The following is a 27503-nucleotide window of genomic DNA, read 5'->3' as shown; positions in this document are numbered from 1 at the left end:
TACATTTTTTTTACACTACATGCATCTATGTACATCGGTCTACTGTACATTCATCATTACCATTTCACATCCATCTTCCGGACTTACAGAAAAATTAATGCTTTCAAACACTATCAGTAAATACAATGATTACACATTGCTCACATTCACAAGTAAATACATATATATTAAAGCAAACAATTTTATCTAAGAATAAAGCTGGTGACAAATCAAGTTAATTCTCATATTTAGCTGAACAAGTGGAAGAGATATTAATGGCAATGATCAGTAAGTGATATAATAATCCCACTTAACAGAACCACAAAAGCAAAGCAATAATTGATAATACCAATTTAACCTAAATCCGTAAAGAGAATGAAACAGAGAAATGTTAGGACAAAGAACAGCATTGACACAGGACAAATTACTGTACAGTATACTGGGTAATTAAATTTTTCAGAAATTTCTATAAATTGTAATGTACAGAAAGAGTCCTTCCTGGAGAGACAAAATATAAATAATTTTTAAGGAACCTGTATTCCCTCAGGAACCTACTACAGTACTACCAATTCCCCCTTTCACTGTAAAATATTCCAGATTGACTCACCTAAGAAGATCACAATATCCCATTCAGCACATCCTCCTCTCTGTAAGATACCTAAAAAGTATCAAACGTTAATTGAAAGCCAACTCACCTACAAACTGCACAATGTCACGTTCTGCGTATCTGCCTCCAGAGCTGAGACGGTTGTCGTCTCCATCCAGCTGTTCCATGGCCGAGAAATCTTCTTTACCAACTCCAATAATGATCACCGACATGGGCAAATTAGATGCGTCAACTAATGCCTTGCGGGTATCCGCCATATCTAGAGAAACGTTAAAAGCTCTCAGTAATTATTTAAATACAAATCAGTTGGATGGGTAAATGGTGAAGGGAGATGGGGAAATATATATGTTAGCCTGAATTAAGATAGAATGCAGTCAGTGGAATATTTCAAGTATTTGGCAGTACCCCCTGTACAGTAGATGCATCAGAGGGTAATGAACTGAATCATAAACCAACAGCAAGATTAAAATTTATAGAGACAAAACCCAGCCAAAGGAAGTAGATACTATGAGGAAATACCTGTACTGTGTATGCTAATTGTTAAGCTGACATTACTGTAAAAGTTTGAATCATGATACAGTGGGGTATGCTATAACGAACGGATCCTACTACGAATATTCCTATAACAAACGGTTTTACCTATAAAATTGAGAATGCTATAACGAACGAAACTCCTACAACGAACATTATTTAATTTTTTTTTTTTTACTAATTTATTGTTTTTTTTATAACAAGTATTAATGATATTCTTTATTTCAGGGGTTTAGATGCATATTTATGCACTTTTTTACAATTTTTACAATTTTATACTATATTTTTCAGTGTTAAGTGGTTGTATTTGGGGGCCTGGAACGGATTAATCCTATAATGAACAAGGTTCTAGAACCAATTAGATTCGTTATAGCATACCCCACTGTATATGGATGTGAGGAGGAGCAAATTAACCCTCTGATGTCAATTACCATAGGGTCGGTGTTTTTTATTTGTGAGATCATTATAGGGTTTGTGTGTTTTGTTAGCAAGCCATACAGTTAACTTCCCATTCTCCATGTTATTCCTTTAGAGGCTCTGAGGGCTTATACGTCTCTGCACAACCCTTGCAGCCACAGTGTGTTACTTTTGGATATCTTATATTTCTTTGCTCTTTTATTGCTATTTAGTTGATATACTGTACTGCACTGTACTGTATCACTATCAATCTATTTACTATATTCATGATTCTGTTATGAATTCGTCTGGCGCTGCCAAATAAACTATTAAAAGTGACATCCTTGTAATGAAGGGGTTAATACCATATGCACATCGACAATGAAGTAAATCTTACCAGTAATAATGCCGTCAGTGATGATCAGAAGGACAAAGTAGTTGTTACCGTCCTGGTGAGCTCTGGCAAACTTAGCCACATGGTTGATAACAGGGGAAAAATTGGTTGGGCCATAAAGACCAACTGGAAAGGAAATGTGTTTAATATTATAATAAACATTATCAATACAATATTTGGGATTGAAAATTACATCCTACTTAATTTGTATAGAGATTTATATACCCTGTAACTCCATAAATGTTTTCAAAATTCTGGTCGACACATAAATGAATATTGCTGGATATACAAGCAGACAATGCAATTGTGTTAATAAATGGACAAGTCCATACCAGTCTGAAGAGAGTTGTGGTAAGCCTGCAGGATCCCTTCCACACCCTGACAATAAGGGTTGTCCATACTTCCATTGAGGAAAAACTCATGACTCACTGTCCAATTTGGTGGTATTCGTCCACCAAATCCCAATGCTGGGAACAGTTTATCTGTAATAGTTAAGAGAATAATTATGCATAAATATATTTTTGAAAATGCACAAAGAGCACTTCACTTAAAAAACTAGAATAATCATATTTGTTTGGCAGGTTTCGAATGCACTAAGGAAAATATTATCCCACAAAAACTTACCTTCTTTGCAACAAATGAATACCTTCATATATCAAAGTTCACAACTAGAACTGTATGATCTAGCATAGAGTCAAGGTATATGTAGGGCAGATATATACTGTACAGGCAAGTAGGAGCAAATAGGAGAGAATATTTATTCAAATCCTCATTAAGTGGTTTACAGTGAGTGTGTGTGTGAAGTATAAAATGATGATGATGACAATTATAAAATATAAAATTGTGATACTGGGGCAAAAGTAATTTGCTATGGTATGTATCCTTTACCAAAGCAAACACAAAATTACACTACTGTATTTGTTCTCTTACCAGAGTCATAATCCTGGATGATTTCTCCCACCGACCTAATTGCCATTGAATATTGATTATCCACTCCAGGATGACGATAATGAAGTGAAGCTTCGCTGCGGGGGTCACCATTTGAAGCAGTAAAGTCGACAGCAACTGTGAAGTGAATCTGTGTCCCACCACGGATGTAGTCAAGGAAAGATGGCTCTACGTGAACAGTGATGGAGTGTAGGGTGAGTTTTCCTGAATCCTTATAGCTAGATTTCTTAGCTTTCTTCTTGGGATTGATGAACTGATAAACATTAGTTGTTCCTGGACCTTCAAGAAGTCTGCAATAATAAGAGTTATGGTTTACTGATTAAAATTTAGGTTTCAAATAAATCAAATATCTGGTTTAAACCATTTCCTAAAAGCAGGATGGGTTGATGATGTATATTACCTCCTCCTTAACCTAAGACTTGGCTGCTTAATGCTGGAAAAATGGATTATTGATCCTGATATCCTGTATCATAACCATGTCAGCATCAGCAACACTGTACAATCAGCAAATCTAAAGGTCATAACCCCATCATGTATTATAAAAGAAAACATCAGAGATGTCTTGCACATCACTGTATCAGAAAAAGAGAGGAGGGATTTTTGTCAGCCTCTATACCCAAAGTAGTGAGTATGCATTTTCAAAATCGCTCCCCCTTTCTTTCAGCTACAGTACAATAACACAATGAATGTACAGTACCTTGAATAACTGATAAAAGTTTTAATTAAATTCAGATATCATAAATACCATCAATGGTGTCAACAATAACTCTCCTACTGAATATACTCAACTGTACTGTTGCCACTCTGAGGTTTTACTTCTTTCATTTACTTGATTATCCCCCAAAATACTCAAGGATAAGTTTATATGCTATTCTATATTATCTTTGTATGAAGGAGGCATCATTTCTGAAAGCATTGGGCTTTACAAGATGAAAGTTTAGCAAAAAGACTAATCCAGGTACAATATCTGAAATAAGGAAATTTGGGGTCCTAAAGTTAATAGCAAATTTTGACAAAAGGATTTTACGCTGGAGTTCATGCTAAATTATATAATCTGGCACACTGCTTACATTGAATATGATTAGAAAATCTCTTCCTGTACTTTATGACTATGATCCGTTACCTTTGAAGGTTGGTGTAACATTCACCGATCAGATCATGAGTCCCATCTGAATCCCAGTCATGACACTCAATCTTAATGCTGCGGTTATGGTCCCCAGCACAGAGGACCCTGGCAGGAACGATGATGGGCTTCCAGGCTGGGTTCAGCGTCTTTTTAATAACTTCAGTCTTGTGCACAGGAAGATACGCACTGTTGTCATTACAGCGGTAAAAAATAAGAAAAGGATCACTCTTTCCCAAAAAGTCCTTTTTGTCCAGATCTGCACCAGATAAGTTCATGGTAACAACCTCCTTTGATGCAGAAGCTTCATCTCCTTGTATCAAAAGGACTCCGCTGCCAGTGATGGTTTTGCTCAGCTGAAATAGAATTTAGGAGCATTGTTATGACTCAGTTGCTGTACTGTCAACTCAGATAGTAATTAAAAAAAAAAAATCTGTGTTTTGATTCCATTTATTGACTCAGAAAACAATACAATACAGGCATACATACTTCAAACTGATGCTGTACAAAGAAGAATAGTAACAAATTTAAATTTCGCTTTTTAATGAAGCAAATATCATTGTGTTGTACTGTAGTATGAAAGACAATGTATCTTATGCACAGGACTGAACAAAAATCTTCAGCACCAATCTGTCTTGCTGGTTAACCACTTCTTAATCATTCTTGGGTAAAGGAAAGTCTTTAATTACTTCTGGTTTGTACAGGGGGGTAATTCTAAACTGTTTGACGTATGAGGATCTGTGATGGAATATATGTGTTCATATTTTCTTTTTAACATATAAGTTTTTACAATTGGCTTAAATGTTTATAAATAAATTTGAAAGACAGGACTGGAAATATCAGTCTCCTCTAAACAACATCATTTTCAGTGATGGAATCAAATCTTCCCAAACAAAATAATTCTTTTTCATACCTGTGACCCCTGGTGACCCATGATTTCTCCCAGAGAGCATTCAACAGTCCCTAAGGTATCCTGGTCTTCTGGATTTGTGCTTTTGGTATCCCAATCAAAAATGGAAAATCGAATCATCTGAAAATATCAAATAGAGTAAAGATATAGTAAAAGGCATTTAGTCAGGGCTCCACTTCAGCTGATAAACAAACTCTGGATTATTTGCTTCTAAAAGATCTAGATTTAAACATATCTACATATCCATTTGCTCATAAATGCCCCACTTTGCAAAGGAACACCTTACTTAGAACATGAATTCATCCCTCTCTCATCCTATTGTAATGTTTGCATTTTTTTCTGGCTAGCTCTAGACGATTAAGCTCAGCTGAGGAAACCCTGCTGGTATTTTCAGAGCGTTACCCTGTGTTGTAATCTCTCCCAACTGATGTACACTTTCTGCCCTTACCCCAAGTATCCTGTCTCCCCCCACTGACAGACACTTACTCCTACACACCTCTCCCTCCCAAGTATCCTGTCTCCCCCCCACTGACAGACACTTACTCCAACACACCTCTCCCTCCCAAGTATCCTGTCTCCTCAGACAACACACCTATCCTGTCCCCCACTGACAGACACTTACTCCAACACACCTCTCCCTCCCAAGTATCCTGTCTCCCCCACTGACAGTCCCAAGTATCCTGTCCCCCACTGACAGACACTTACTCCAACACACGTCTCCCTCCCAAGTATCCTGTCTCCCCCCACTGACAGACACTTACTCCAACACACCTCTCCCTCCCAAATATCCTGTCTCCCCCCATTGACAGACACTTACTCCAACACACCTCTCCCTCCCACTCACTAGTGAATGCTTCAAATTCACATTTCAGAGTTCGGGGTTCACACCTCTGGGAGAGAGGATTGGCAATGCTAAGTTGTAAATGCAGGAGTGGAGCCAACTGTACATGTAATAATAATTAGTAATGTATAACAGTACATTGAATTATTAAAGGTTTACTGTTCTTATCAAAGGAAGCTTGGATGTCCCACTCTGTAAAAGTGGGTTGGTTATAGGAAGGGTATCCAGCCATAAAACTTGCTTCAAATCTGCCTGAAAACAACCACAACACCATATCATCAGGTAATCATGATTTAACCCACATAAGCAAGAAAAATGGCTATAAAATGTGATATTACACATTGCTCATTACACCTAAAAAATTCAATAAATCTTTGAGTGGTGTTCTCACATGCAACAAATAGCATCACTGCAGAATACAGCGCATTAACAAACTCCAAAAAGTTTTGATTAGCGTGCAAATTTATGAACATCCTATACCTGTACATCTATTCAATTAAAAATGAAATAATAAAGAACTACCCCTGTATATAAAATAAACTATTTTGATATTATATTAATTTTAAAAGAATTTGTTACAATAACATTTTGAAACAATTACCTGTCGTTCCTCAAAGCGATATTCCACCTCAATCGTGCGGACCCACTGAGGGTTCAGGCAATCCTTAATCATCTCTGTTCGACCAACCTCATGATAACGATCGTTTCCAGTTTCCTTCATGTAAATGATACACAAAGGATCGCTCTTGCTAAGGGTATCCCGATCTCGCAAGCCTCTAAGAGTTAAATTGTCATTTATTATTTTTGGTTAAACTTTATACATGACTTAAAATTAAAGAACATGGCCACTGTGTTTCTATTATCTTCATAAAATTTGCTTATTGACTGGATATTAATTGGATATAATATTTAAATTATTGTACCAAAACAGTTATAACCAATACTGTATTTAATATTTTCACTTAGAAGCAAATACCTTTAACCACAATATGAACTATCTACTCTGTATGAATAAAAAAATATCTGTATTAAACAGAATACAACTGAACATACTTGGCCTGAATACTCAGCTCCACCTTTGACATAGGGACCATCTGAGGGGGCCCAGGTGGCATTCCCATTGGTGAGACACCTCCAGCCTGCATCCTTCTGCAAATGTAAAGGTCTTTTCATATATGATCAGAGTAAATATTTTAAAAATACAAAATATACATCCATGTTTTCGTTTATGGGTCACTCTAAAGCCTAATTTCTCTTAAGAAAACAACTTTAGGCCGCCTTCACTTAGCCTGTCAATCATTTTACAGCTCCAATCCTTTACTGTATTACAACATACAGTAACCTGTACAGTATATACATTATATACTGTACTGTATAAACTTTAATGTACTATAACAACATACAGTATCCTGTACAGTATACATATACATTATATACTGCATAAACTTTACTGTATTACAACATACAGTATCCTGTACACTCTATACATTATATATTGTATAAACAATCTCCCAAAACCACATCTCATACTTACTTCAAGCTCACTTCATATTATCATCATCATGGATTACACTCTACCTCTGGAAGCATCTACTGTACCTAACCAAACCTACGCTAGCCTAAGGGGATGTTACAGCATTCACTACCTCCACCAACAATGCCAAGCATAAATTCAAGCTATGATTCTTTCACAAGGCATTTCCAGTGCAAATGATCCTTCACAATCATGTACAGTAATATAGTCTTGGGTATTACTGGAGATGACGAACAGAGTTGTTTGATTTCGTTCATTTTTTCCACACTATGTTCTTATCATTATAGTACAGGTACTGTAATTATTTAAAAAAAGGCGATAACTTTTTAATAATAATTACAAGTATTTTTTTGTTTTGTTTTTCTCTAGCTACAAAAATAAATCACCCTGTAATGGGCATGGCAAGAAGGATGAGGGAAATTGTAGGGTAAAACATAGTGAAAAACTGTTCATATGATACTAAAATGATGTCTCTATGTGCTATGTACATGAAGGAATTAATTATTTACTGTAAATACCCATCTGAAAAATCTCCCATTGACGGAGTATGTTATCGTCTCTGTTTACAACCAACCCACTCAGTCCAATCATACTCTCACATCCACAAAAACGTAAAATTACACCATGATGCTTCACAAATTACTTTCATTGGTACTAAATACAGAATCAAAATAAGTTCTTTCTGTTTAATATGGCAGGGGGTCCAAGGGGCAGAGCCCCCTGGCAAGGAAGTTAGGTAAGGTTAGGTAGGTTTCTTTGGTTTGTTAGGTCAGATTCTATTAAGTTGTAGTTGCCTCTTTTAAAGTACTAACTATAATGATAAGAACATCAATGGAAAAAATAAACAAAATTGAACAACGTCTTCTGGTGCAGACGTCTCCTCCAGGATTACCTGGTCTTGAGCAGTATATCTACCATACAGGTTAAGGTTACTGGTTTCTTAATGTTTGTGCAACTGTAATCACTCTCTTTGAATAAAGGACTTTACACATGCTAATTTCCAATGATTAAAGACATTATTTACATCTATACTTTTGCAGATCAAGATAGTGAAGGGGTTCAATGAACTCACTGCATAAATCTCTTAATTTTCTATACAAAGTGAACAAGCTGTGAAATATAACAAGCACATAAAGCAACAAAGTTTTACCTGTAAGGAAAACATTTTTTTAAATACTGTACAGTACTGTACACTAAAAAATAGACAACAAACCGTTTCATTATTACAAGTCTCGAAGTTTAAATGTCAACAATACAACGGGAAAATGATGTGGCCTCTGCTCCTTGTGACTATTAACACGAAACTGAAGCACACAGATATCCAGTTATCTAGTACACAGTAAGCAATCATATCACATTATCATGATAATCTGATAAGGAAATCAGTATTACATCAGATAAGCCTGACCAAACCAAGTACTGTACAGTACTGCACTGTGGAGTAAAAAAAAGTTTTATAATTTTTTTAATTAACAAATGTTCAAAGAAATATTATTTTTACAGTGCAGTATATCATACTCCACCAGCTTCGCATTCTATATTCTGTATAGTATATGTACTGTACTGTACACTACTGTACATGTACACTAAAACAAGTATGCTAGTTAAGATCCCATCAAAAAGTAAATAACTAAATGATGGCAATCATCTCCTTAACCTTACAATTTATTAGATAAGGAGAAATAAATTTCTGTATTGTACGTGAGTGAGTACCTGCACTTCTTTCCAATTTAATAATACTGTACAGTACAGTTCTGTTTTATCAGGATAATCCTTTTATAACATCCTCACTGAGTACAGTTCAGTAAATATGTAGACTGACACTATTGACTTAACCATTTTGCTGCAATTCCCACACTTGCCATTTTATTCTGGCTAACGCCAGACGATTTTATTCAGCTTGGGGTAACCTCCCGCAGCCAATAGGTTAATAATAGCTTGTTTTCTGTGTAGTTTTAAGTAAAATGTTATTTTTGATGCAGACTCCAAACCCGGTGAAGGAGCAAAACAAAAACAAGATTCCTTTTTTTTATGATAAGGCTTATAGCCCATAGCCTCCACACTTTCAGCAAATCCACATAAACCATTACTGAACTATGTCTGATTTTAGCAGGAATGAATTACTGCAGAATTTGAGAACCTGTATATAGTACAGTATTGTACCTGTACAGTATATTCTTCAGTGGTTCATTCCAGCTGAAACCATAGTTCAGTGACTATTTTCATTAATTCACAGCCAAAAAAAAACATGACTAAGTCTGTAGAGACATTCTCAGTAATCAGCAAAATTAATTAAAAATAATATTTGGATTAATATGTAGGACTAACCCATGAGCAAGTTATTTTTATTACTGTTTATTTTCTTACAATATTTTCATCAGTGAGTTCTGATATGATAATCATTTATTGTGATACCCGCCAACACAATAAATAACTTTTCCGCCCGGGCTCTTTAGCGCTGATGCACCCACATCGTCTCACGAACAGAAAATGCCTAAAATTTCACCATATAATCTTAAGTTCTTTCTGTTTAATATACCGGGGGGTCCGGGGGGCCTCCGGTAAGGAAGTTAGGTAAGGTTGGGTAAGTTTGTTTGGTTAGGTTTAGGTCTGTGTTTCATACCCACAAATGTTAAGGAGCATTTATTTTTAATATGAATATCCAATTTTTAACATATTTCCACATACTACAACAGTGTTCAACATAATATAACAGTAAAAATCCAGTGTTTTCATAATTTTTTACAATAAATTTCGCTCATTGGGTTATCCTATATAATTACCAATATTTGTTTGAAGTAGCCTAACCATACCTAACTGAACCTGGTAGATTCCCAAAGAGTATGTACAGTATAGGCTCTGATTCGATAAAACATATTGGGCAAGTGGATAGCTTGAAAAAGTGTATAATTTCTAATATCAACAACAATAATTAATTTACTGCCAATAAATAATATGTGTTGACCAATGTTATGCAAAAACTGGAATTCCATCTAATCAATAAACTTGAATTTTATTATAACTATTAAACTGGCACGTATTTTAAATAACCTTAAGCTCATTAAATTTTTTAGTTTGTCAGTGAAAGACATAATGTAAGACCATATAGTGTGTAATTTCCTTCTCTGCCTCTATGGTAATTCATCTACACTTTTAACCACACACTTCCCCTATTCTTTACAGTTTTAGTTGATTTTGTTGATTAGCTTGACTGATATAATTCACTTGATAAACTGCAATTTTGTCATTTTCCCTGTACAAGAATCTCACCCAGAGTAGTTTGTCTATGACCATTTACATTATACCCTGCTAGTAAATGTATTATGCAATTTCTAAGGTACAATCAGAATAATAAGCCAATATATATATTTTAATGTCACAACCACGCCCACTGACCTGACAATATAGGGAAGTTAGACATAGGTAAATTGAGAAGCTCCTTACGGACATAATCCACTATCTCTTGTTCAGTACTTTGAACATCTTATGAAAATCATTAAGAATAAACATCTGGGAAAGTAAAAATACAGCAACTTACTCGTTTTAAGTCAATAAAGATAAATTAAAAGGACAACTGCACCAGGTCCAGCTACTTCTAATCTCCAGCGTTGTATAAACACCGTAGCCCGTACACGACTGACAATGTTGCCAACTCACAGGTTGTAATATAAATATTATTAATTACCAAATCATACTATTAATATGCTAAATATTATGTAATTTACTATGTTATAACATCTTTCATATATTTCCCCATTTGGCAATCTCCGCATGTAAAAAGTCTTCTGAAAAGTGTCGGTTTTCACCATTTTTGGAAATGCGTAATTTTCACTAGATACCTCAACAGGTCCCTTTTCTACCAAAATATTATTGTCGTAGTGTCCAGTAAATGTGGCCAGCTCTGCACCCGAGATGTATTTTCTGTATCTGTCTCTATCCCTGCTGGCCAAAACACAAATCACGGACAACTGGAGATTCAGAGTTTGGACAACACTGACAGGTGACCGCTGTCACCGTCCTCACTCCTCTTCGACAGAGAGCACAGCAAAGAATGACATTATTCTCAGTCTGGGTGGTAAGGTGTGTTAAGGTTAGGTTAGGTTAGGTCATTTAAGGGAAAGGAAGAAGAGAAATTAAAGAATATCACTATCAGAAAAGAGGATGTTCTTAAGAAGATAAATAAACTAAAGAATACAAAATCCCCAGGGCCGGATGAAATTTTCCCTCGAGTCTTAATAGAGTGTAGGGAACAGATTAGCGGACCCCTCGTAAACTTATTTACAAAATCATTAGACACTGGAGTTGTGCCAGACTTGTGGAAACAGGCAAATGTACAGTAGTACCCATATGCAAAAAGGGAGACAGAGCATCAGCGTCAATTACCGGCCGATCAGTTTGACGTCAGTAGTGGGGAAATTTCTTGAATCAATTATAGCAGATAGCATCCGATCGCATCTAGAGAAAAGCAAATTAATCTACGACTCTCAACATGGGTTTACAAAGGGAAAATCTTGTCTAACAAATCTGCTAACGTTTTTTAGGAAAGTCTTCGAGGTAGTAGATAATGACGAAAATTACGATGTTATTTACTTAGACTTTAGCAAAGCATTTGACAGAGTACCGCATCAGAGGCTTCTGAGAAAAATTAAGGCTCATGGTATCGAGGGGAAAGTTTTAAATTGGATAAAATCATGGCTCACCGATAGAACGCAGAGGGTCAGCGTAGATGGTGTTAAATCTGAGTGGGGCCGTGTAACCAGTGGGGTTCCCCAGGGGTCAGTACTAGGCCCACTCTTGTTCATAATCTACATAAACGATCTAGATACTGGGATCAGCAATGACATAAGCAAGTTTGCGGATGACACCAAAATAGGGCGGCAAATTAATTCAGGGCAGGATGCAAATGCATTACAGGAGGATCTAAATAAACTGCAGGGGTGGTCTGAAAAATGGCAAATGAAATTCAACACCAGCAAGTGCAGCGTACTTAATATTGGAAGAACAAATACTTATAATGTATACAGCCTTAACAACATCAACCTAGAGAAGTCGACTTGTGAAAGAGACCTAGGGGTACTTGTAAGCCCGGACCTACGGCCTAGAAAACAGTGCGTTAATGTTCGAAATAAGGCAAACAGAGTATTGGGTTTTATATCTAGAAGTGTAAGTAACAAGAGTGCAGAGGTCTTATTGCAACTATATCTTGCGCTAGTCAGGCCGCACCTCGATTATGCGGTTCAGTTCTGGTGCCCCTATTATAGAATGGATATAAATTCACTAGAGTCGGTGCAGCGAAGAATGACAAAAATGATTCCGGGACTTAGAAACCTTCCATATCAGGATAGGCTAAAGAAACTTAACTTGCATTCCCTAGAAAGACGAAGAGTGCGGGGAGATATGATAGAAGTATTTAAGTGGGTGAAAGGAATCAATAAAGGGGATATAGATAAAGTTCTTATAATATCCGAGCAGGATAGGACTCGGAGCAACGGATTCAAGTTGGATAAGTATAGGTTTAGGAGGGAGATAGGAAGAAACTGGTTCACAAATAGGGTGGTGGACGAGTGGAACATGCTTAGCAACTCTGTAGTAAGTACGGGAACTCTGGAAAGTTTCAAAAGGAGGCTAGATAGATTCATGGATGATAGAGAGTGGTAGTAACTCTCGACAGGAGCTGCCATGCACAGGCCAACCGGCCTATTGCAGACTCCTTATTTTCTTATGTTCTTATGAGCAATAGGGGTTGAGTGTAAACTGGACTGCCCAGTATGAGCCAATAGGCCCGCTGCAGTTTCCTCCATTCTTATGTTCTTATAACGGTGAGGGTGTGGATGAGCCGGCCGCTAGAGGAGACAACAATCTAGATACACAATATCTGTGGGAGTAGAGAGGGAGAAAAAGGGTGTGTGGAGGCGATGAATGTTGTGCTTCCCTCACGGCAGGTACAGAGTCGTCAGATGCGCCTGCTGGGGTGTGTGGGCCTGGGTCAGGAGCAGGGGCCGCGTCAGGAGGAGCGGCAGGGGGTACTGCTGGGCCGGGGCGGCGTCTGAGGCAGGACGGGTGTGTTGGGGTCGGTAGGACGTGGTGCTTGGGGCAGGAAGAGGAGCGGCTGTCTGCTTAGAGTCGCAGAGCTGCTCTAGGGTGTCTAACCTGCGGTGTAGAGACAGTAGCTGTAGAGCCGATGAGAGCTGCTTCTGTGTGGATAAGCCAGTCTTCCATGTTGCTTGAAGACTGGGAGAGTGATCGGTTTCTCCTCCATCCTGTGTGAGTGCGAATCTCCGGGGGTCACCATTTGTGGGGTGGCTGATGTTTGGGTTCACACTCAGGATGGGATGGAGGAAGGAAACTCACAATGTGCTCTCTGTATACATGTTGTATTGGATGTACAATGCAGCTTGGTGCTGGGAAGGCAGCATGGTTACAAGCGTTGAGTAGAGAGAGCTGGTTGGTGAGGGTGCTCAGAGGAAGACAGCTTGTGGGTCGCCATGCTCGCCGGCGGGAGCGAGGGCCGCCAGGCAGGAGGAGGAGGCGGTGGTGCTTGTTGGTTGGTGTAGGCAGAAAGAGAGGTCGGTCACCACGAGGTCAGGCCTTATATAGTGGAGGTAGGCGTGGCTTAATAGTTGACCTCCTTCATGTAAGGCGGCGCTGGTTGATCTAGACCACGAGGCATACACTGGGGAATTCGTGGGGTCGGCTACTCAGCGACAAACAGCGTTTGTAGGGGAGAAATCCACTACAGGACCAACATTATGATGTGGAGGCTGTGGGCGGTAGGCAGGCGAGCTACTTTTACCTTTATCCTCTCCGCCACTGAATTTGGCTCGTTACACACTGCTACACGCTATAGTATCAATCATTATCACCGACTTAGAACACTGTAGCTTGATCCTAGCTGCTAAATAATACAGTATAAGATCACTTTAGCTTGATCTTAAATGGTAAATAATAACTTGATTTCAGTGTCAATCTTATGCTGGTAGATGTATGTCTATAATAGTTTGTTTACTGGCCCTGTATAATTATTATTAGTTTATGGCATATGATGCTTCAGATTTATCATTTCACCACTTAACAGCTTAGTAGCCGCGGTTCGGGCGGTTAAATTTTTATATTTACTTTTCCTCTTAGCCACTTGTCGGCTTGTTCAGTCTTTATGGAATATTAAAAAATGATAATTATGAAAAAATATTGGAAATGCTTACAAAAGTAAGAAATGCATCCTTGAAAATGGACATAATACAGTATATTTACTGTATTACTAACACTTCGTTACGGCCCATTTACTCAAGTGAATTTTCAAATGTAAACAATACTCGAATAATAGAAGGCAGGGCCAGCTTAAGGTATTTCATTCTTCAAAATATGTCTAATCAATGCACAGCTGCTGACGTCATAAACGTGTCTTATATACCGCGTTCTTATCCTCACCAAAGTTTCCCAGTAGATGACGTCACGTCCCAGGCGGTACACCACCTTGACTCGGTGCCTGAGGCGGAAATTGTGGCATTTCCTCCCTCAGTCTGTGCTTAGTTGTATTTGAACACAGGTGTTGCACCAAACCTCCACTTCTACCTTTACCACACAGTACATTTACACTTTCTACGTGAATTTATCATATTTTATGTACATCTTGGCGAACTCAGACTAAAGAAACATTATCTTATTTACCTACCAAACATGCCCAGGGAAGGAGGTCAATTGCCATTGACCTCCATTGTTCTCGATAGTCTTGTCTAATGCTATCAATCAATAGAGGCTAGTGACAACTGAGAGGGAGGAAGGAGGTTCAGTAGAAGTTTAAAGAACATAGGAATGGAGGAAACTGCAGCGGGCCTATTGACCCATACTGGGCAGTCCCGTTTATACCCAACCCCTATTGCTCATATAAGCATCCAACCTATGTTTGAAGCTATCCAGCGTATTCGAGTTAATGATGATATTTGGTAACTTGTTGCATTCATCCACTACTCTGTTTCCAAACCAGTGTTTACCTATTTCACGCCGAAATCTAAATTTTTCTAATTTGTTACGAGTTCGCTCCTGGTTGGATAGTTTGAGTACCTTCGTAATGTCCCCTTTGCTTCACCCTGACTTCCATTTATACACTCGATCATGTCGCCCCTCGCTCTACGTCTCTCGAGGGAGTGCAAATTAAAATGCTTTAACCTGTCTCTGTATTCAAGGTTCCTAATGCCCGGGATTAGTATTGTCATTCACCTCTGGATTCTTTCCAATGATTCAATATGCATTCTGTAATACGGTGACCAGGGGATGATAGGAGGGAATTTTAGTAGGAGAATTTTTTTTTTGAAGCCCAATGCCGTTCGTGATTCCACAGCTTGGGTTTACTTTTACTTTTTTATCCTCTTCACCACTGATCGGCTCGTTAGCCGCTTGGGCGATCGGTCACGTCTCTGTCACGCACTGTTGGCAAGTACTGGGCATGCACCGGCTCCTGAATGTACTCGGTACCGTCACAACACTTTCTGGTAGATTGTTCCAAGAGTTCACAACCCTCACTCCGAAAAAGTTTGCCCTCACAGTTTTCTGGACTTGCGGCTTCTTCAATCTTGAGCTGTGACCCCTTGTTTGGCGAGCGTCCGCCAGCTCCAAGGACACTTGACTGAGTAGTGCCCCCTGAGAATCTCCGGGGGCACTTATACACCTCAACTACTGTAGGTCGCCCCTTGCCCGTTTGTAGTATAAGCTAGGCAAGTTCAGGTGCTCCAATCTCTCAGGGTAGCTGAGGTGCCGAAGTGCAGGCACCAGTCTGGTGGCCCTCCTTTGAACATTTTCAACTAACTGACAGTCCCTGGTATATCTTAGGGATTTCTTGTAACAAAGAATAATGTCCAAAAATATTTATTTATGTTCTGCATAATCTTTACATGGACAACATATTTCGACAACATACACTAAGCATCCAAAATTATTTAATGTTACTCAAAACTGGAAATAATCTTTCATACGGCTTAAGGCTTTAAATCACTCTTATGATAATGACAGTTTTGCTTAAAATACCTGTACCAACTTATCACCTAAAACTTTTCGAAAGTATTTTTGTTGTTCTATTTTAGAACCTTTGCTATGTTGGTTTATGTACGTAACTCTAGATATTAAGGAGAAATGTATACACTAATTATCATTTTGCAGTTTATTTCACATTAACGAATACTTGTCCACTTTGCTTACTGGGAATGTATCTATTATGATCATGAATAGTCGACTTCTACAGATGTCGCGCTGCTTTTCAGTGTGTACTCTTCCGTTACCTGTGATGTTTCTGGCCATTTTCTTACTATTTTCCTCTGTCTTAAATTGAACTTGCTCTAACAGTTGATAAATTTCTTTCCACTTCGTAAATTTATAAGCTGACAACACTATTCTTATTGATGACTGTTTTGCTGACCTCTGTAGCAACTAGTTTTATTTTTGTTTTTATTCATTAAGGAATAGTGTTCTCTACTGATGATTATTTGTAGCGCTCGTCAGACAGCATGTCGGGTGTAATGTCCATATTTAGTTAAAATATTGAGACTAGAGAGAGAGAATGTGTAAAGACAAGTACAAGCTCTTCAAGTAGTTGACTTTTGAGGATAGATTAATAATGCTACATTTACCAACACTTGCTTATATTTTGGAAACTTATTGAATATTGCGCAGAGTTTATGATGACGTATGTGAGGATGTATTTTTTTTAAAGAACCCGACTTAACAGAGATAAAAAAAAATGTCTGCAGTCGAATTGTAAATAATATTTATTTGCCATCGTATGTCAGTAATTCAATAAGTTGGTAATTTTGAAGAAAAAAATATTTAGATAAAACGCGGAAAATCATCAGAAGACATAATTATCAAGCAAAATTCATAGGACAACAGCATTCTCGATTATATTCTTTATGACAAATCAGACGTTGGAGACAGGCCTGAGATTCTCTTCCAGAAAGGACTGTAGTGGATGTCATGTAACCCTACAGGACATCTGTAAATATATATATTTTGTTTCTTTTCTTTACCTAGAACACTATTCTCGTGGGATAACTTTCCTGCATCTTCCGGTGGAACATTATTTTTCTTGGTGTCATCTTTGTTAGCAAATTCCCGTTTTATTTGTATTATTAATGCGTTTGTGGGTGACATCTTTCCCCTGTTATTAAATGTCTTTGGGATCCGTCTCCTCGTCATTTAACACGAAGAATTTGACACTCTTCAGCTCTTGCTCGCCATAATTGGTGAAGATGGTGTGTCTCGTCCAGTTCACGAAGTATGCCACCTCCGTGTACACTCCGGGGAAGCCCTTGGTAGCGCACCCGATGCCCCACGACGTGATCCCCGCCAACCTGCACGACCCTACCTTCCTGGTCGACTCGCTGCAGCACACCAGTGGTCCTCCGGAATCACCCTGAAGAAAATATACTACATTTGAATGTGTTGTTAGCGACAGCACTACAAGGAAGGTCGTCCAGAGCGAATCTGGATGCACAAGAGATGAGACTAGTTGGAAGAACACTTAATGTGCAACCTGTTATCCAGAAACACCTTACAGATGACTGACAACTCAAGTGTGTTTTTTTATGATATAATAAGAACGGAGGTTATCGCAGGAATCTCCACACTAAAGCACTGGAGTTCTACAGATGCCCTAAGGAAAAAAACTACAGAAAACGGATGTTGTCATTTGTTGTTGTGTTGTACAGTGGTGGAGTGCAGTCACCATACGAGAGGAAATGACATAATATGAGACTGAGTGTTACCAAGGATTCTTAGACTGTCGGAGGATAGCTCACTAATTGCTTAAAAATTTTATCCTCTGCGACGGTGGCGTCGCCAAGCGGCTGGAGAGTAAAAACACATTAAGCACATTGTATTGCGCTGTACATAATATTGTGCTAAAACACCAGATTATTCAATAAACACAATTTACTGTATATATAGTCAGTAGGTTATTGACATCCAACTTTAGATATCATGGGATAATTTCTCAAAGCAACACATCGATTACTTTGCAGTAAAATATATTAATTTGCCGACTTAAGGGTGTAAGGGAATATTCTCCCTTCTATTCTTCAGTAAGAGCGATGGTGATAGCTATAGCTTTACACCAGTTTTACACCATTTGGGTCTTTCCAGTTTCATGTACCATGTCCTCCCCCGCCCTGCCCCCCAAAAAAATTCTGAATGTAGATTTTCCGGTTGATTCCATATATATATATATATATATATATATATATATATATATATATATATATATATATATATATATATATATATATATATATATGCTGATAACCACAAGGAAACAAGAAAACACGAAGTTCCCAAGCGTTTGTTTCCTTGTGGTTATCAGCATATACTTGATCACGTGCACCTACAGTGATTTACTTGCATATATATATATATATATATATATATATATATATATATATATATATATATATATATATATATATATATATATATATATGCTGATAACCACAAGGAAAGAAGAAAACACGAAGTTCCCAAGCGCTTTCGTGTAATTCACATCTTCAGGGGTGAGTACAGACTAGAGAGAGTAATACAAATCAAGGTGTATATATACAGAGGAGGGTGAGACCAGGTCCACAATGGTCAGGTATTAGGTAATGACCCTACTAATCTTTAAATAGCACACAACGGTTGGTGGTCAGGTCAGATGGTCAAGTGACCCGGCCTTCTCACCTGATCACAAATCTTCTTAATTACAAAATTGTCCAGCTTGTACATGCCGTTACTCAAATTCATGTTGAATGCTTCGGTATGTTTAATAAGACTAGATTCTATGATGTTCCTACTATCAATTGAATTACATGGTAATATTGAGGAGGCATTATCCCAGTCAATGCAATGCTTGTTATCCCTCAAATGAACAAACAGAGCATTGGATTCCTGGCCTGTCCTAACACTGTATTTGTGTTGTTTAATTCTAGTTGTAAGATCTTTACCTGTCTGGCCTAAGTAAAACATATTACATTCCTTGCAAGGAACTTTATAAATGCAACCAATTGTGTTGTTGGGGGAGTTCTTGATTAACATTTGTTTAACAGTGCATGAGTTTTTAAATGCCGCATTGACGTTCCAGGTTTTTAGCTGTGCAGGAATGTGTGAGAAATTTTTGTGAAATGGTAATATTAAGATATTCTTATGGTCATGGGTGGGCTTGGGATCAGTTCTATAAAAAGTTTTCTTAGTAATGTTTAAGCATTTGTCTATGAAAGATCTAGGGTATTTAAGGTTTGAGCCAATATTATATATATATTTGTATTCCTCATCGATGAATTCCGGACTGCAAATTCTCACTATAATTATATTGAGTCATATAGGGAGATAAAAAAATATACATTTCCGTCGGAAATGTATATTTTTTCGGGTATTTTAATATAAAAATACCAACAATATTACATGTACTGTACTTGAATCAGTGCATAGATCACTTTCGTTTAATAATTATATAGAAAATGAATTTAATATTCAGAAAATTTGATAGCTTGGCAGTAGTGAAATTATTTCTACTTTGCGAATTTGTATGGGGTCGCAGTTGTCTCGTTAATAAATACTGTATTATTATCCAAGCGTAAATCACCATTCTATTTTTTTTTATTGACAGATAGGAAGCTGCAGTAGTATTGAGCAAGATACATGTGCGTGTCAAATTTCATGACAGTATAGCTAAAATTAAAACAAAAGGGAAAATCTGCTTTTTTTTTTAAGGGAATTAGCCCACCCGGGCACAGGCCGAACGACTCGCAACGGGGCCTAAGGGTCAGACATTTGACAGCCAGGTATCGATAAGGCAAAACTGTGTTATTTCCACATTCGTGAGGGTACTTAATACCGTACTACAAGTTTGATTTTCCATAACAACTTTAAAGTGACTGATACGAACATACATAACTTTACATTATATTCAAGTGATTTTTAAGCCACGCCAACATACTGCCTAAGAACAGTGAACAATGCTTATACTGAAGATGCTGATGTGTTAGGAAAGCAGATTTACACTACTTATTAATCATTTCAAATGTTTATGGTCTGGGGAGAAAAATATCTCTCAATCTGTCTTAAAAATATACAAAATAGCACCTACACAAACTTAATTTGGTTCGATTTTCTCTTCATTGTCGTTTTGGTGATAAAACTTATCGCAATGAAGATTTTTGTTTGATTTTTCTTCGGTGGGATTGTCTCATGTAGATTTTACTTGTAAGGTTTTCGAGTAAGTGTTTGTTAGGCACAATTAAGGCTCTTACCTGACAGGCGTCCCTTTCTTCCCCACCGGCGCACAGGTTACTGGAGTACACGGGATAGTTGTGTTTGGAGAACTTCTTGATGCAGTCAGCGTCGCTCTTCAGCTTTACCTGCACCACACAAAAAGTAATAATCTTTAGATATATTTCGCAGCGTAATAGTCTAGACTTTAGAGTACCAGTTTAATTGATGTGTACTCAACATGTGGCTTTATCTTCATCGACAATGTATTTTTGTTCTCGTTCAATCACTTCCAAACAGTCTGATCTTTCTGAACATCAAAAAATCAGAAATATTAACATGTAAAGGGTATTCTTGCAACAATGGGTTTTTAAACTTTGCACAGGTAAAACAATGAAGGATGTCTATTTATTTACTCACATAAGGTCAAATGGTCTACGGTGGTAAATCACATCAGAGGGAAAATCAGAAAACTAGATAAAATAAAAGACGAATACGTACGTCAGCAGCGAGGAGAATGTGTGGTAGATTGCCTGATTGCGCCACCTTCCCCCATCCGGAGATCGTACACCGTTGACCTATTTCAGCCTCTTTACGTGTCTCCAAGGCGATGGGTACTCCGCCATGGCCAGCTAGTCGGGAATAAAACGAGAGGTCTGAGTGTACCAGTCTAAAGGGAGATGAAAAAATTACAAGCGTGCGCAAGGGAATCGGAAACGCCATTAAGATTCTAGAGGTAGAGCGAAGTTACTCTGATCTGGTGATATTTTCGAACTTTAAACGATATTTTAAACAGTTTATCTCACATTAGATATATTAAATAGTTCAGAAAGTGGACCATCAACAAATATACCAACAATCAGAATGAAAAACGAACAAACTCATGGATAAAATTGGTCAGATACTTGCAGCTTCATCAGAGATCAAAACGTATATTCAGAACATTAATTATAAATTCTACAAGAAACGTAATTTTTTTGAGGAACAAGTTGGTTTATATGTAATGTACTGTACCTCTGGCATCAGGGTCCATGTTATCGACTTGGAGCTTGAGGAGAGCGATATCATTAGAGAAGTTGAGGGGGTTGTACGGTGCGGGGAACACATTCGCCACCCTGTACTTCCTGTTGTTCTCTAACAGATCCCACGCTCCGGTCACCACCTTCACATAGTTGAAACTGACAAACACGTAATAATAAGTATGTTATCGGCTATTTTAGGTTGCTGTCGAGGCGTGTTGATGGATGTAAAAAAAAAAAAATAACCACACCTTCCTGGAGAACAGATCAAAAGTCAACACACATTAGGTGAGAAAAGCATTATGTTACACTAAGTACCTTTAGTAAACGTAGGCATTATCACGTTTTATTATTCTTATATGTCTTCAGGAGTCATATGAGAGGGTTCAAAGTTGACTCATATTGTGCTTGGAACTTACATGTGCCTGTGTGTGTGCACTGTATATGACGTTTGTATAGTATGTCTTTGGGCTTGAAAATCAGTATCAAGCCAGCTTAAACATCTAAAAATAAAAAGGTATGTTAGGAACTATGTACCTGCCCAATACATTCACGCTTTTGTGATAAATTCAGGGGGATAAAGTTGACCTAACACTGACTTTTAAGTGCATTTTAACATGGTAAAAAACTTTTTATGCAGACGAATTCCAGAGTACGGTAACTAAATTGCAGTAGCCTAATCGTTTTATAAATATTGACGTCTGTAATCGTATATATTTTAGATTAATATTTTTTTTGGTGTGTGTGTGTGCGCGCAGAGCTAAGTGGTAAAAAATACATAATGTGTAGTATGAGGAATGGATAAGACACTCACTCAATATTTACGGTGCAGTGGGCGGCGGTGAGCACTAAGGACGGGGAGATGAGAGTACCCCCACAGAAATGTCGGCCATTGAACTGTAACGACACCTGCCACTGGAACTCACCTGAACCATCCCAGGTCATAGAGAGAAATAGAGGCACAAGGGAAATATATTATTTACTTCGATCACTGAGGCTAAGTGTCTTTCTAGTATGTGAATGTGTAACAAATTTCATCGTTAATTCTTAGAGAGTTTCTTTAGTAAACATTCTTTTTTGTCTGTCTCATTATATTTTTACTAATAAAAATATTACACTGCCTTTGGTCGAGGTGGAGGTCAAACTTAAAAACCTTTGCGTGTCAGTCAGTATTACAAAATAGGAAGTCATCATTTTGGTGGTTTTAAATCGTCAAATACAGTACTACGCCTCAAAGGGCCAATGAATGACCTTGACACTTAATTATAACCCTGACACTTAATACATGGCAACCACATTTACCCGCCACACCTGACACACACACACACCTAACAGCTACTATACCTCTTACCTCGTTTCACAGGCTCCCCGCCCACTATACGATCTGGTCGCGCCAAGTCCCTCGGAAGCTGGTGCTTGTGGGTTTTCTGGGCGGATTCAACACCTACGGTCACTGCAGCCCACACCCATAACACTCTTGAGAGCGACCTCATCACTCTGCTGGTAAAAGGCGTATAGGTTATAACAGAAAAACACTTTTGTTTCAGAACACACGTTAAAGAGATTCTAATACCTAACCTAACACAAGGATTCTGAGACTACTGTATAGGCAGATAGCTCACTCCAATGGGTGAACGCGTTCATCTCCCACCCCCCCCCCTGCCCTATGGCGCCGCCAAACGGCCGGAGAGTAAACAAAATAATTACTTTACCAGGCAAGGAATAAGGGAAGAAGACGAAAAATTCGGCGAAATTTAGCCTTTCTATTTTTTTTGTTTGCCAGCTGCAATAGGACTCCAGTGCTGTGCAGCTATTAAGTGTTCTACCAATTCTGTAAGGAACAGAAACCTGTTTTTATATAGGTGTACGACTCGTACACCTACTACTGTTCATTAGTTTTATGAGCTCTTTATTTGATGCATTTAGTATTGATAGCATTTCACTCTTCAGAACTGCTAGTAAACATCAGAGTATCATTAGGATATATAAGATGAGCAGGATACTGTTGTATTGTCGAAAAAGGCTGGAACTTTGAAGTTTTGGGTCATTATTCGTTTAAGGACCACCCACAACTTTTTGGACGAAATTATGTTCTTCCTCTATATTTCGATGTGTTTTGACTGGATTTCACACTCATTTCTTAGGCAAATTGTGTGGTAAAAAAAAAATAACCAAACCTAACCTAACGAAACCTGACCTAACTTTACCTAACTTACCTTTACGTAACGTAACGTAACCTAACTTGTCTTGGGAATTTTGTGTAGTTTCATGAACAAAAAAACCCGGTTAAGAATCAGTAAAGTACAACCAATGGAAATTCTGTAGCCTAAGCAAAGGACCCTATATTCATGCTGAACTGTATACTGTATCTGCATACCTTTATACATTACACCTGCATAGCTTATGCCGTATACATGACAATTCCAACTTGGGATAATGCAGCCTGATCTTCAAATATTTTCCACTGTATGAGACTGATCTTATAATCTACAGTCTTAAATTTCCAGCAATACATCGGTAGTTATGTAGTTTTGAAGCTGTACTGTACATTTTTTTAAATGTTGGTCATCAATAAACTAGCGAGCACCATATAAGATGTGAAATAATGGTGACACAGCCACTCTGTTACCAACTTGTAAATACTGTGATGTTCTTTATATCACTTTTAAAATGGTAGCCTGTTAAAGAAAAAACTACAATAAAGTGCATTGGTTAGTTGTTTGTGATATCTTATTCATATTAAATGGTGTGACTACTCCAGGCGAGGAAGCACCTCACTCTTGAACATAAGAACATAAGAAAATAAGGAGTCTGCCATGTGCATGACAGCTCCTGTCGAGAGTTAGTACCACTCTCTATCATCCATGGATCTATCCAGTCTCCTTTTGAAACTTTCCAGAGTTCCCGCACTTACTACAAAGTTGCTAAGCTTGTTCCACTCGTCCACCACCCTATTTGTGAACCAGTTCCTTCCTATCTCCCTCCTAACCTAAACTTATCCAATTTAAATCCGTTGCTCCGAGTCCTATCCTGCTGGGATATTATAAGAACTTTATCTATTTCCTCTTTATTGATTCCTTTCACCCACTTAAATACTTCTATCATATCTCCCCGCACTCTTCGTCTTTCTAGGGAATGCAAGTTAAGTTTCTTTAACCTATCCTGATATGGAAGGTTTCTAAGTCCCGGAATCATTTTCGTCATTCTTCGCTGCACCGACTCTAGTGAATTGATATCCATTCTATAATAAGAGCACCAGAACTGAACCGCATAATCGAGGTGCGGCCTGACTAGCGCAAGATATAGTTGCAATAAGACCTCTGCACTCTTATTACTTACACTTTCTATATAAAACCCAATACTCTGTTTGCCTTATTTCGAACATTAACGCACTGTTTTCTAGGCCGTAGGTCCGGGCTTACAAGTACCCCTAGGTCTCTTTCACAAGTCGACTTCTCTAGGTTGATGTTGTTAAGGCTGTATACATTATCAGTATTTGTTCTTCCAATATTAAGTACGCTGCACTTGCTGGTGTTAAATTTCATTTGCCATTTTTCAGACCACCCCTGCAGTTTATTTGGATCCTCCTGTAATGCATTTGCATCCTGCCCTGAATTAATCTGCCGCCCTATTTTGGTGTCATCCGCAAACTTGCTTATGTCACTGCTGATCCCAGTATCTAGATCGTTTATGTAGATTATGAACAAGAGTGGGCCTAGTACTGGCCCCTGGGGAACCCCACTGGTTACACGGCCCCACTCAGATTTAACACCATCTACGCTGACCCTCTGCGTTCTATTGGTGAGAGGCATGATTTTATCCAATTAAAACTTTCCCCTCGATACCATGAGCCTTAATTTTTCTCAGAAGCCTCTGATGCGGTACTCTGTCAAATGCTTTGCTAAAGTCTAAGTAAATAACATCGTAATTTTCGTCATTATCTACTACCTCGAAGACTTTCCTAAAAAACGTCAGCAGATTTGTTAGACAAGATTTTCCCTTTGTAAACCCATGTTGAGAGTCGTAGATTAATTTGCTTTTCTCTAAATGCGATCGGATGCTATCTGCTATAATTGATTCAAGAAATTTCCCCACTACTGACGTCAAACTGATCGGCCGGTAATTTGACGCTGATGCTCTGTCTCCCTTTTTGAATATGGGTACTACATTTGCCTGTTTCCACAAGTCTGGCACAACTCCCGTGTCTAATGATTTTGTAAATAAATTTACGAGGGGTCCGCTAATCTGTTCCCTACACTCTTTCAAGACTCGAGGGAAAATTTCATCCAGACCTGGGGATTTGGTCTTCTTTAGTTTATTTATCCTGTTAAGAACATCCTCTTTTCTGATAGTGATAGTGACAGATCATCCATATATCTAAAGCACCTTCTCATAAGACATACTAGTTTCGTTGCCTGATTCACCTTCTCACAATGGCCCGAGAATTTGAGTTCATTGTCGACACACACACCCAAGTCCTTTTCACATTTAGTCTCAATTACTGCAGTCTCTTCTTCCTGTTGGGACATGTGATACGCCTCTTTACTATTGGTGCGACCTATAGGTGTAGGTGCATCCATTTGCATTTCGTGACATTGAATCTTAGCAGTCATTTCCTCGACTATTCTTGAAGCTCATAGAGATCTTTCTGCAGCTCTTCACAGTCTGTTTGGTACTTAATTTCCCTAAATAACTTAGCATCGTTCGCAAACATTTGTATGGAGGAGTGTATAGATTCTGGCATGGCATTAATGAAACAGACAAACAACAACGGGGCCAATACACTGCCCGGTGGTACCCCGCTAGTCACGGGTACACACATGACGATTTCGTCCCATTTATCACCACGCACTGTTTGCGGTCACACAGAAAGTCTCCGATCCACGCTAGGACACTTTACTGAATGCCGTACACTCACGTGAGCAGACTTTTTCTCCTTGGACCTTGAAAATAAGCTGGCAGCTAATTTTTAAGTAATTTCCTTTCGCATATATTTTGTCTAGGGAAACCTACAGGTAAACAGATAGACTGACAGACAGAGCCTAGCCTATCGTTCTCAGAGTTGGGGGTAACACAGTTTATCTTTGTTTTACGTTCTTGAGCGGAAGTTGGGACGGTTGTGTTGATATATACTGTAGAGGAGGTGTGCGTCTTATGTTGCTTGAAAAAGATAAACTTCCTCTATTTTGATGGATTGGGTAAGACTGAAGTGGACCAGGTGATACGGACACCTGTGTGGAAGACGGCCCATACTACACGTGGGTGTGTCGGACTGTAAGGACTGTTCCAACACCTGCGTCACCAACCACCTGGTCACCACAGTCCGCACCAACCAAGGTCTTTCCTGCTAAGCAGATGTGTGAACTATTAAGCCACACTTTTTTAAATATAATTGAAAAGGTGTCTCTGTATTGATCCACCTAAGGCTACTCTTTGATAGGATATAATGTTTTTTGTTTGTTATCAGAAGAAAAAAAAACTAATGTGCGCTCGCTGAGGGAGGTCGGATGTAAACACGATTCACGAACTACTTTTAAGAGTTAGGTAATCTTTTGTAAATGTCCAATCAAGTTAAACTGGAGCTTATCACCAAACATATGTGAAGAAGAATAAATAACTTTTAAAAGTATTAGAAATAAATTTTTGTGTCAAGTCTAACTAAAGTGAAATCCTTTTGGTATTAATTACTCCTTAGGAAGAACATCTACTTACCTGTACATTCCCGCAAATGGTCATCGAGGTTTGAAAACTACATGTAATCGTGAGTGTTAGATTAAGAAAACATTTTCGTAAAATTCATATCAAATTTCGATAAGGTTCCAAAAATATTAGTTTGAAATTAACATGGGGTTAACAACATAAATAAATGAGGTAGTTTAGGATTAATAATGATGACCTGTGGTGTAATGCTAGCCTCGCAAACCAATGGTTCCGGGTTTGTTTCCCGGACAGGGTGAAAATGTAGGCAATTTTTTTATGCCATTTGCCTCTGTC

General features: G+C 38.2%; 2 protein-coding genes across 8 annotated transcripts in view; both read right to left on the bottom strand.

Annotated features, from left to right (window-relative positions):
* The window catches only part of LOC121872550 (copine-8-like), a 31127-nt gene extending 19772 nt beyond the window's left edge, over positions 1 to 11355 (bottom strand). For 4 of the 7 annotated variants that reach the window (XM_042375378.1, XM_042375467.1, XM_042375818.1 and 1 more), the window contains exons 1-9: positions 8477 to 8555; positions 6783 to 6878; positions 6331 to 6505; positions 4892 to 5008; positions 3979 to 4334; positions 2838 to 3145; positions 2240 to 2389; positions 1911 to 2033; positions 675 to 845 (exon numbers count right to left, since the gene is read on the bottom strand). In XM_042375378.1, the coding sequence (XP_042231312.1) occupies positions 675 to 845; positions 1911 to 2033; positions 2240 to 2389; positions 2838 to 3145; positions 3979 to 4334; positions 4892 to 5008; positions 6331 to 6505; positions 6783 to 6878; positions 8477 to 8484 (1504 nt within the window). In that variant the 5' untranslated portion in view covers positions 8485 to 8555. Of the gene's footprint in view, positions 1 to 674; positions 846 to 1910; positions 2034 to 2239; positions 2390 to 2837; positions 3146 to 3978; positions 4335 to 4891; positions 5009 to 6330; positions 6506 to 6782; positions 6879 to 8476; positions 8556 to 10801; positions 11058 to 11102 lie in introns of those variants that run through there. The other 3 variants (XM_042375647.1, XM_042375559.1, XM_042375884.1) reach the window with 3 other exon arrangements.
* Positions 11356 to 16402: 5047 nt separating this feature from the next.
* LOC121872462 (cationic trypsin-3-like) lies at positions 16403 to 26627 on the bottom strand. The gene is made up of 8 exons (XM_042375279.1): positions 26603 to 26627; positions 22861 to 23006; positions 22324 to 22435; positions 21929 to 22012; positions 21505 to 21668; positions 20992 to 21122; positions 20532 to 20639; positions 16403 to 17665 (listed from the first exon to the last, which is right to left on the bottom strand). The coding sequence occupies exons 2-8, from the start codon at positions 23000 to 23002 to the stop codon at positions 17417 to 17419; spliced, it is 990 nt and encodes a 329-aa protein (XP_042231213.1). The 5' UTR covers positions 23003 to 23006; positions 26603 to 26627; the 3' UTR covers positions 16403 to 17416.
* Positions 26628 to 27503: the final 876 nt, after the last annotated feature.

The sequence above is a fragment of the Homarus americanus genome, unplaced genomic scaffold (assembly GCF_018991925.1).
Source record: "Homarus americanus isolate GMGI-L3 unplaced genomic scaffold, GMGI_Hamer_2.0 scaffold51859, whole genome shotgun sequence".
Classification (NCBI taxonomy): domain Eukaryota; kingdom Metazoa; phylum Arthropoda; class Malacostraca; order Decapoda; family Nephropidae; genus Homarus; species Homarus americanus.
The sequence above is the reverse complement of the archived record's forward strand: the minus strand, read 5'-3'. Positions and strand labels throughout refer to the sequence as shown.

Bases quoted from the DNA above. Each gene is read 5' to 3' on its own strand.
- LOC121872462 (XM_042375279.1), bottom strand. From the start codon at position 23,002: ATGAGGTCGCTCTCAAGAGTGTTATGGGTGTGGGCTGCAGTGACCGTA. The intron at 22,436-22,860 runs GTAAGAGGTATA...GGGATGGTTCAG, and splicing joins CGGGGAGCCTGTGAAACGAG to GTGAGTTCCAGTGGCAGGTG. The intron at 22,013-22,323 runs GTGAGTGTCTTA...TTTTATTTTTAG, and splicing joins CACTGCACCGTAAATATTGA to ATGTTTAAGCTGGCTTGATA.